The 11975-nt window shown below is 38.4% G+C and overlaps 1 protein-coding gene across 1 annotated transcript in view; it reads right to left on the bottom strand.

Moving 5' to 3' along the window:
• Window positions 1–517: 517 nt before the first annotated feature.
• The window catches only part of LOC139726966 (TNF receptor-associated factor 3-like), a 54891-nt gene continuing 43433 nt past the window's right edge, over window positions 518–11975 (bottom strand). The window contains exons 4-8 of the mRNA XM_071637954.1: window positions 9232–9279; window positions 8230–8463; window positions 6835–7057; window positions 5372–5715; window positions 518–2924 (exon numbers count right to left, since the gene is read on the bottom strand). Of these exons, the coding sequence (XP_071494055.1) occupies window positions 2697–2924; window positions 5372–5715; window positions 6835–7057; window positions 8230–8463; window positions 9232–9279 (1077 nt within the window). The 3' untranslated portion in view covers window positions 518–2696. The remainder of the gene's footprint in view (window positions 2925–5371; window positions 5716–6834; window positions 7058–8229; window positions 8464–9231; window positions 9280–11975) is intronic.

Below are 11975 nucleotides of genomic sequence, written 5' to 3'. Positions count from 1 at the left end.
TGATTCATAATACCCTGATCCTCACTTATGTGGTTCAAAGAATATCTAAATATGTGCCATATATTTCATAGGTATTTAATATTTCTACTATTTTTCTTCAGACTACTTGGATATGCAAACAAAAACCAAAACCAAAACAAACTTCCAAACTAAGATTCTATCAGCAACATCATCTGTCAATCTTTGCTAAAGTATCAATATGATCAACAAAAAAAGCAATGGAATGCATTTTCCTCTAGACGGAGCATAGCTTGCATGCTTCCCTTCAGTGTCTATTGCTAATCATATTAGTAACATAGAAACATGCTCGTTGTGCTCAGTTAGGGAAAAGGTGTATTCTCATGTCTTTTGGTAATCATATTAGTACTTTTAGCAGAGATTGACAGATGATGTCACCGACAGAATCTTGGTTTGGAAGAGTTTTTTGTTGTTTTTTGTTGTTTTTTTTTGTGGGAGTATAAAAGTAACCAGAAGAAAAACAAGTTGAAAATTATTATCAAATATGTGGCATTATTTTCATTTGGCGTCATGAAGAATGTTGAGGGTATCTTAAATAAAGACACAAGTGAACATACATTTGCATTATATAGTTCCTTTATATACAAGGGTGGGAAGCCATGACACTCTCATTAACCTCATCTGTGTATCTACAGTTGGTACCTGGCTGTCACCCACTTGCATCTTTCAATTTCAGAAAGCTCCTCCCATTAAGATTTTACTTCTGTTTCCCTTTAATTTCTTTCTGATTTGCGTCTTCACTTTTCTATTTCATACAAAACGTACATATGCTCAGTGAAGAGACATCCATAAGGGGAATTCACTCGAAGTCCCTGCTTCTGACAAGCTTAGTATGAAAGTACTGTGCATTTGTCTGTGCATTCATCTTTTGCATCTCAATCATCCCAGATCAGTTTTCACATTGAAATCTCTCGAGGTACATTTTCACTTCATTTTGGCGCTACCAGAAAGTGAGTATACATGAATGACTAGCTGCTCATCACAGGGGGAAAAATCAAATCAAACTGAAGGAGAGCAAGAGAAATCTTAAGAAATTAACATCTATGAGTGACCACTGGCACTGAATGAAGTGGAGATAGCCAGATTGTGTTCGGGCAAACACAGTCATAACAAATTAAGAGTATGGGGTGGTTTGAATCAGCAATTCATTTCTCAGGGATCAATGTTGACAAAATAGTATGGACACACTTTTTAGCTTTTTCTCTTGATGTTCAAACAATGATATGGGAATAAAATGGTATACAACACTAGAAAATTATATACATGGCATCCCAAATGGACGAGCTCTTGAAAAAAATGACACAATACATATGACATTACTACCTGGTACTGGTAATTCCAAAGCACATTGTAACATTTCCTGGTGTCTTTTCCTGTACAAACTAATCCAATGATATTACACTATTATTTTAACCCAGAAGGTAAAACAGAAAAATAAAAACCCAACAATTTTTGGTCTCATAACATTGCTTCTGAATAGTTTTAACATATTCATACCATTACATATATTGTTAATATCTCAAAGTGTATGTGCTGCTTGAATCTCAAAATTCCAGCTACTAGAGGTCGCAGTTTGTAAAGAATGAATCTATCCCTGAACTAAAGAGATTTTTGAAATCATGTCACAAAGAATAATCAAAGACATTCTCCCACAGAATAGGACATTAAGTAAAGCAATATATTACAAGGAGGAAAGACCAGAATCTCATTGCACAGTTTGCAATGGATAACTCTCACAAAATACTTTATTTTGAGGGAAAATGTTCTAAAGAAATCACTGGTCTTTCATTTCTGTGTTCAGTATTGCGAATTGATATTTCCAACACAGATGGCTGCATTTAATGATGAAATCAAATTCAGGAAATATTTTCTCTGAACTAGCATTGGCAAAGACAGTGTCTATACGAACATCTGTCATTTTTTTTTTTTAAACACAACACGGGGAAATGAAGACAACACACTGCAGTACAATTGGTACAATATAGGCATACTATATATTTGTCAGTAGCATATTTATCTCAGCTTGCTTTTGTATAGGCGTTTTCCTTGCTTATGTACTACAGAGTATTCAGTTTGATCCAAGAATCACACATCTGAACTTCCATTAAGACATTTTTGACTGATTCTTTTAAAGGAAAACAATTTCTTCTGATATAATCCCTTCATACACTCCTTTCTGAGTTACCTCAGAATAATCTCACTTTTTACACGCATATATACTTATTCATTTATCCATCTAATAATTTTGGGGAGTGTGTCACACAAATCAAAGACAGAAAAAAAACCCCACATAAAGTATATGCAACAAACAAAAGAGCAAATCAAAAGCCCTTGCCTAACAATTGCAACATGCTAATGTTGATGAGTATCACAATACAGCGCCAGACACTGAAAATGGCCAAGAATTGCACAAAGAGCGCTAGATAGTTGGGAGGCACAGTGCGTGCACTGAACAGCTTTAGCTTGATACGTCACACAGGTCATCAGGTGCACTGATGTTCAGACATTCTTCAGCTGTCCAGGGCGCTACTTACATCAGCGTCTGCATACCACCCCTCGTCCACCGGGCCCAGTGATGCCCGAATTCCCCAAGATGCCAGAAGTAGGGGAAGGATGGAGAGGGAGAGGAGGAGAGGAGGAGGAGGAGGAGGATGTGAAGGGCTAGGCGGAGACGGTTGCTAGGGACCATATAGATCTGTTGTTTCCACTACTACTTTTATAAAGATAGTATCCTCCTTAACGTATGCGTTGTCCTTGAGGACTGACTGGGACACAAAGAGTGGGCACCCCGAAGCAATGTTCATGTTGGTAGATGGCCGCTGGAAGCTGGTAGATGTTGGGTCGGGCCGGAAGGAGTCTGACAGATGACGCCTTCCCGTCTCCTGGTCCAGGAGCATGAGTGTCACCTAATGGGGCATTGGAGAGAGAAGGACGTGTGAGTTACGAATGGCAGCTTATGTGGAGTTTGTTCTGACAAAAAATTACCTTAAAAATAAAGTTTATTCAAAAGACAGAAATATTGCTCATGTGGCCAGTGTCGGTTTCTTTCTTCTTTTTTTTTTCAAACAAGAGGAACAAAAATAGAATCCTCAAGAATTTGTGTTAAAGACCTTATTTTGCTTCCTTTGAGGTGACAGCAATGTCCATCATACAGCCTGAAAGTGAGTCTAACAAACAAAAAACAAAAAATCAGGTAAATCAAGCTTAGCCTTCACCACAAATGTGACCCTGCACCTCAAAACAAACAAAAAGTCGCCAGACATGAATTTTTAGTTAAGACCATATTCTAAAAGAGCAGACTTTAAGCTTTAAAATGATGTATAACTCAAATCAAATGGACTCTCCTAACCTATCTAAATATTGGAAAGAAAGCCCAAACTCAGGAAAAGTGTGAACTGAGAAAAGAGGCTCTGAAGTACAGTGTCTATTCAAGCGCTCAATCTTTACCAAACCGTGCTGGCTGTGCGATGAATGGGACAAAAAACAGGAAGTAAACCACCATAGTAACAACAATGAAGGGATTATTAGATTAAACTGAAATTAAGCATGCCTCATTAACACATTCTGTCCAGAATTAATGCCAATTTTCAAAGCAGTAGCACTATCCTTTCAAAAGTTATTAGAGTTGAAAGTGAAGAGTGTGGGCAAGGTTTTTCAGAAATGAACTAGAAATGTCGCTATGGCGACTGATGCCTCCGCCATAATGCATGATTCTCCCAATAGGCGTACAGTACAATGTCTTCACATGTGTGATCCATGACAGTTTCACATAACTGGCAAAATATTGATATGACAGGTTTGTCAGAAATGACTTGAATATTCACTTTCCTTGAACTGGGTTTGCTATAATTGTGGAAGAGTGCAGGTGCACATATTTGGGGAATTGAGAATTTTTACTTGAATTCTGACAGACCCTATAAGTTTATGCATTGAGTAATTTCTAAGGTATGAAGAAAGAGTTAATTACAGTACAAAATAGATCTTTTTTTTTTTTTTTGGGGGGGACGCATGGAAACCTGGCCTTTGACCCTTAACCTCTGACCTTTGACATTCTGGCTGGAAATTTCCTGGAGAATCTCCATTAGGTAATGCATGTATATATTAAGTTTGAAAACTAATAATGCAAGCATTTCATATATTAGTGTATGAGGGAAACAGTAAAATATTGAGGAGTTGACCTTGACCTTTGACCCCATGACTATTGACCTACGACCCCTAAATTCCCTAGATAATCTCTGCCAGTCAGTACATGTGTATGTACCAAGTTCTATGAAGATACATTGAACCATTTGTGAGAAAAGTGATATTACAACATTTTCACCTAACCTTCGACCTTTTGACCTTTGACCTTATGACATGAAACTCTCTCTGGAGAATCTATATGCAGTAGTACATGTCTGCACCAAGTTTCAAGAAAATACCTTAGGGCATTGCATAGATATTGGGGAAATAGCAACATTTTTAGCATTTGACCTTGACCTTTTGACCTTTGACCTCTTGCCAATGTCACTAAAATCTACTCAACTAATTGTCCCATCATACATCATCCTTGGACCAAGTTTGGTGAAAGCTGCTTCATCCAGTTTTGAGTTATCACGTAAACAGATAAATTTCAGGATTTGACCTTGATCTTTGACCTTTGACCTCAGTCCGATTTCACTAAAAAACTAATCAAGTAATTGTCCCATCATACATCATCCTCCGACAAAGTTTGGTGAAATTTGCTCGATCCAGTCTTGAGTTATCGCGTAAACAGATACAATTTCATGATTTGACCTTGACCTTTGACCTTTGACCTTTGGCGGATTTCACCCAAAATCTAATCAACTAATTGCCCCATCATACTTTATACTTGGACCAAGTTTGGTAGAATTCAAGTCAATATTACTCAAGTTATCGCGTAAACGAAAGCGGACGGACGTACGGACGTACGGACGTACGGACGTACGGACGTACAGACGTACGGACGTACGGACGGACGGACAACCCGAAAACATAATGCCTCCGGCACCACTTCGTGGCGGAGGCATAAAAAGGGATTCTAAAGACACACCTAATCACACTATTCTACCAAAAATGTTCGAGATAAACTGCTAAAAATAACACACTTTCCTGCCCATTTTATGATACCAAATTTTAGCATAATGTAAAAGAAGACCCGCTCTTTCAGAAAATATGAAAAAGTCAAGTTTGGCTAGGTTGACCCATTTCACTTATTTCCAATCCTCATGCAAAATCAGTGTGTGCGACTTTATGTTCGTTTTGAGGTGCACGGTCACAAATAGACATATAGAACCACTCTAGTCACATTCACAATATGTAGCCCTTCAAAAATTTCAGGAGCAACTTGTACCTTCTGACTAAAGGGCCAATTCAGGAGAGCATCGTAGTCGCCCCGCATGACGACAAAGAAGAGAGACACGTGAGTTCCCTTGCCGATACCATCTCCATTAAGGTAGATGCGGGCGCACATTTTGTAGCCAAAGCGGCTGGTGTAGAATGGCTGGCTGTACAGGCTGAGTGTCTTGCCGTTGTCGGCGTCTCGCTTCCGCCGCGTGAACTCCTTGATCTTCCAGATGAGCGTGCCGTCGTAGCTGGCCGTCTCCTGGAACTGGAAGCGCAGCTCGTGCTCAGCGAGGCGCATCGAATGCATGCTGAGTTGGTCCTCCGCCAGACGAACTTTGTTAGCTGTCTCTGCTGCAGAGGGCATGGGGTGAACAAAGTCACCAGATTTCTCAAAGATGCGCTTCAAACAGACCCAAACAGTGATATCATCTTCCCATTATCAGACAAATTCAAACAGATTCATGTCCAATTAGGTGTGCAGCAATGGATGTGTGCCTGGCTTGAGCATTTGTATAGATACATATACCTGGCATCTGCTTGCCCCTAGAAATTTGTCACACCTGTCACATTTTCATGAGGATTAATCCACAATTTTCTCAGTGGCATATAACAGGGCAGACTGAAGTGGAGTGCCATTGTGGTGCTAGATGATCTTACACAAAGATGCCTACCATCTATGGAAATATCAACATGTGAATTTGTGCATACAAAGTGTTTTTCTCTTTTTTTTTTCTTTCTTTAGTATTCCAGTCACAAAAGTATGTGTTCCAAAGGGAAGTATTGATGTGACCAATCAGTTGTATTATTAAAGGATGTTTGAACTGAAGCCAAAGTTGAAACCAGGGATTTTTAATTTTGACCTGAATAAAAACAAAACAAATTAAAACTAGAGAAGCACTCTGAGAGCGCAGACCTCCGCCAAGCATGCAGCTCACATCCACCACTGATTTTGTTCTTTCATAGCTTATAGAGATTTTATTTCCACCCATATACGATACATACTCATACTTCAGCATTGTGCGCTGAAAGTCGCCCGATTTCCCAATATAGCAGCGTTTATTACGTCATAAACTCTCAGCTGTACGACGCGCCTCGCTCTAGCAGAAACTAGAGCACGCACTTTAGTGCGCGCATGCAAACCTCAAATACGCGCAGCCTGAACTCCCAAGCTCATTGACCCTACCTGCCCAAATATCAAAAATCCTTCATAAATTCCCAAAAAATTATCGGATCACTACCAAAAGTTAATCGTTTGTTACTTGTGTCATTCTCAACCTTTCCTGCAAGTTTCATCTAAATCCGTTAACTACTTTTTGAGTTATTTTGCACACGGACAAACAAACTAACTAACAAACGAACACACAAACCAACGGTAACGAAAACATAACCTCCTCCCTTGGTGGAGGTAACAAAACAATTATGGTATAGGATCTAGGGAAGCTAAAGTGGAATAGTTATGCTTGTACTCACACAACTGCTCCTTTGCCCGATTAGAGAGACCATCGCTTCCTGAGGCGGAACCGGTGTTGGCCTGATCCTGAAGGAGAGAGATGTGCTCCTTGTGGACTTCCAGCTCATCTTTCATGTCCTGGATGTCGGTGTTGCGGTACTCGTCAAACTCATCCCTGGTGAGACTCGCTTCCACCTTCTTCTCGATGGTGGGAAGTTTGGACAGCTTACTGAGGACCATTTTCTGCAGAGTGTGAGGTGTGAGTAAATATAGGTTTAGTCTCATCAGTACCCTGCATTATCAGCAAGTCAACCAAACAGGTTACAATTATTATTCTAAAAAAGAAATAAGGTTTGTTATTCGAAAGGTTTGTGATAATGAAATATGGTTCATTATTCCGAAGGTTCGCTAATCCAAACATGAACTCCGGTTTGTAATTCTGAAGGTTCATTCGTATACACTGTCTCTACATCTTGGGATTAACGAATCTTATTTCATTTTGAGATTAATGAGTCTTCGGAAAAATGAATATCATCCGACCTAACATCACTTGTTGTGCTAACATATTCCTGCCCTCCCCCCCCCCCCCCCCTCCCCATCTTCATTACACAAGAGTCACTTAGACAGATTTAGACAGACTTTTGCCACATTTGGTTTGCATTTTCACTTTGTGTACTTTTCTCAGCTAGATTGTACACCCTAGGAGTCAATCAAAACGAACAACTTTATGACCAAGAAGCATGACACATGTACTCTGGTACATCATTTGTATTAAGAAATCCAAGCTTGTTTATGCTTGAAACTATCCAGCATAGTAGTAAGTACTGTCCAATATTCACAAGTTTGTAACTTTAAATCTCTTGTTTATGACATTTTCAAAGCATTTTCTTGCCCCATGCTATACACTCCACACAAACACTGTCCATCAACTTTGTATTGCGAAAGGCCTGCAATTGAAATGTGGTATTCTCAGCAGGCAATATTTGTTTAAGGTATCAAGGTAATGCATTCTTCCAGGAATATGATATAGGGAGAATCAATGGTATTGGGATCAAGGCCTCAATAATAAATACAAGGGACCATCAGCTCTCAGAAATGTAATTGCAAATATGTACAGCACATATGCATTATACATTGTACTGAGAGAAAAAAAGAAACCTCAACAAAAACAACTGATGTCCTGGCCAGACAAAATCCTGTTACAGGAATCAACGTTTACATCAAAATGGACACAAGGCAGTAGTCATTGGAGTAATTTTCCTTGAATATGTAGGTTCCACTGATATTCTGAAATTAAAAGCAGTTAAGCCCTGCATTTCTCTCTGATCAAAACTACAGCACTGATGAATGATGCATCACACGCACAGCCTGATAATGCAATTTTTCCCTGAGAGTCTTTTTGAAAAATGACTGACCTGTAAACTCTTTATTGCTCTCTCCACATCTGTTATGCTCTGCTTGTTTTCGCTGGTCATGCCCTGGATGTCGGCTGAGAGAGTCTTGAACGTCTTCACCTCATTGTCAATCTCTGTCACCATGCGCCGGAGTTCGGCTATTTTGGCCTCTAGGTTCGTGGCCACACTTTTCACGAGATCCTGCGACGCCGCGGGCCTGACCTCGGGCTCCTGATTCCCTGAACCGCTCTTAGCCTGGAGGGAAGCAAAATGGCTGACACTGAGGATGACTTGTGGAGGGACCATCCTTCCATTACTATGTAGTTTTCACTTGTACTGGAAAACCAGAAATTTTTGCATGCACGAAACTTTCGCGAGGAGCTAAGATTCGCAAAAGTAATATGCACACAAAAGTGTTTGTGTACGTAAGGCATTGAATGCCAGTAGTGATTTGCGTTAATTTCATGTGGTGAAAAAGGTCTTTGGCTCCAATTTGCCACAGTCTCATTCCACGAATGTTTCTGGTTTTGATACAGTAATCACAGGAGAGTGGACACAAAGTGGACCCATGATATTCATTCTCATTGCATACCTCCACCACAACTCTGTGAGCAGTGCTGTCATGACCAAAATAGCATCTTCACTGTAAAATGAATCTGGCAATTCATTAATACAGAAAATTATTTCTAATGATGAAAATACTACAGAATTGACCAAGCATTTGTGATTTACTGGTGTTACAGTCTGACGGAAATATATTGTCTGATGCTACAAGGAACAAAACGCAGCAGGAATGGCAGAAACAAAAGCAAGTATATGCTAACAAAGATAATTCTTGACAATGCAGAATGCATTAACCATATTCACTTTGTTCCAAAAGAATAGTCAAATTAGCTGCAACAAATGCAAAAAAAAAAATATGCACTGGGCACAAATATTTGTACCCAGGAATGAAAATGGTACTTTTATGATATTACAAAGTACATACAGACTGTTCAAAGAGGACATAAGCATAAGTCTTACCATTAATTTTGAAATAGACTCTGTAAATGCACAAGTTTTTTGATGATCCTGTATAAAGAAAAAAAATAAAGGCAAGGGGAGAGAAAAGAGTTAATCTGAAGCTTTCTGATGAGTGCTAAACTGTTCAAGGCCGTCTTCCAACGCACAAAATAGATGATATAACACATACTGATGCACACATAATTAACATATACTATATACACCATATATTTAGCACAGAATCTGTCTAAGTTTTCACAAATCGTGACTTCTAAAATATTTTGCGAGTGGTTGAATTTGCAATCATGGAGTAAAGTAATCAACAGAGCAATGTATGTATGCACGTCGCATTCATGTAAGGATCAGTGTTAATATCATAATGTGTGCTTGAATTTACAAATAGCACCTGACTCGCAAAATTAGGAAAAATAAAATCCCACTAAAGATATGGTGTATACAGTAATTAACACACACAGATACACATGAAATCAACAAGCATAATACGTACACGTTATCAACAACATGCTGAAAGAATGGAAGTAAAGAGATACTGTCGTAATAACAAGCTTCTAATATTCATCCCTCATGCATGAAAGAAATTGCTTCTTTCAACAATACTAAAACTTGGTAGGCTGGGGTTTGAATTCATTAAGATTTCCTAACCAAAGACGCTCTGATGTTTTGAAACAAGTTGTATACGTTGTAAATGCTCTGTGCTCAAGAGTCAAACAGCTAAATGCATTTGGGATGGCTAAACTCATGTAAATGCAGGCTCACTAGAACCCATCAAAATTTGCATTTATTACCCACTGTGTGTGGCTACTTCTAAGCCAGTCAAGGTCCAGCATCAGTTTTATTCTGACACAGAGACAAAGAATGGTTTAATCACCACATTACATTTATTCCCACAACTTTATCAGTCACAAGTGAAAGCTACAGGTATGTGTGCACTGACCAATGGCATCATAAGTCTCTAAAACGTAATCTGCAAGGTATGACCAGCGTTTAAAAAAAGAGAGTGATGGCTCTCATCATGAATGAAATCCAATGACGTATGAGAGTGTACACAAACATCCCGCCACATGACAGTTTACGTAAACATGCACACTTCGTAAGCAGTTGAAAGTACATATCGTAGCTTATGAAAATACTGACTCATACAATATCATATTCCTCATCACTGCACTGTACAGGAAAAAAAAAAATCCCAGTACGACTGAAACAATATCTTTGACTGTCGAAAGGAATAGTATATATCAGAAAGTTGACTTTGTATGGGATTTTTCTCTTTCTATTTTTAGGTACTCAAGAAAAATGCGTTGGCAGCTAGTAAGTCTTTCACTAGTTTGTTATCACAATGTCGTCATGTCTCCTCCTATACAAACAACTACAGCAATCCTCTATCTTTCCATCTATTAGTGTTGCACGTCATTATCTTACCTTTTTTGGAGGGCATATTGCAAAGTGTCTTGAAAAAAAGTCTCAAGGACAATGACAATTATGAACATCCTTGACACTTTTCTTTCATTTTCTCTGAATGATAACGGTTCATCGCAACTACGATGTGTATTGTAGCTGAAGACCTTATGCACACAGTGAGGCTCATAACATTAAAAAAAAACACCAATCAAATATTGTGGGAGAAGCATAACATACTATAGAAACTTGGTCAGTCATCTTGCCCAAAGAGAAAGATGCATCAAACATGGACGGTAATTGACTATCCTATCAATCAAGTAATGAAAGTGAGATGACGAAGTCAACACGAACAGTTCGGAGAATTTATCTCCGCAAAATCATGACTGTTACCAAAATTATGCCAATCAGAAAGTCAAAGTTATGTGTCTATGGACTCCTGTGCAGTCCCTCACTCAAAGTGATAGTCTTGTAACTACTATGACAGCAGCTGCGTTACAAGATTCCTCTTTTGTCTGGCATTTAATGAAATAGTGCTCAACTTACAGTATCCATCATTTTTTTCACCAAGAGGAGAAATTCCTTAATGATTCTAATACAGATACATGTAGTGTATGCTATTATTTAAAACATATACCTTTCCAACACATCATCCAAGAATCCTTCCTAACTCGATTTCTTTCTTTCTTTTGTTAACAAAGCAGAAGAAAAATGCTTTGTTTGAAACTTCAGAATCAGACATTTTGAGGCTCCTGCAGGCTCTGTGATATTAAGTGATTTGATAATAACATTCAGATGGTATTTACAGTTTTCTCATTCTCCTGACATTGCAACAGTCAAATTTCCTATGTCAAATGTCTTTAAAATATTTCCAATGACATTCAAATTCAACCTGTTGTTTTGGTTAATCTTCCCTTATCTTTAACAATGTTCTCTCTAAGAAATACAATTTAAATTACAATTTTTTTTTATCAATTTTAATGAAGAGTACACATCCCCTCAACTTGCAATGGATAAATGTAAAGGTAGAATCATTACCCCCTGCATTCTGAAAGAAGCAAGTCGAGTGCTCTTTCATATGCTAGATAAGTAAAAATATGTTGAATTTTCTTTACACTTTCTGCATATGGAAATCTTAAGAATTCAAAACTTTTTAATGGATTGTCTGATTACTTCACTGATGTGTTCTTCTAATATTGCTGTATTCCCTCAATTCATGTACATATTAGGCCTACATATTTGGGTTTCATTCTCATTTCAATATAACTTCAGGCCATTGTGGCTACTGATATCAGCAGTGCTGAGTTGAAAAAAAAAAAAGATCACATGAACTCAACTAGACTAATATC

This window comes from Diadema antillarum, unplaced genomic scaffold, assembly GCF_040938485.1.
Source record: "Diadema antillarum isolate AM-2024a unplaced genomic scaffold, OU_Dant_1.0 seq00000106_RagTag, whole genome shotgun sequence".
NCBI classification, from domain to species: Eukaryota; Metazoa; Echinodermata; class Echinoidea; order Diadematoida; family Diadematidae; genus Diadema; species Diadema antillarum.
The sequence above is the reverse complement of the archived record's forward strand: the minus strand, read 5'-3'. Positions and strand labels throughout refer to the sequence as shown.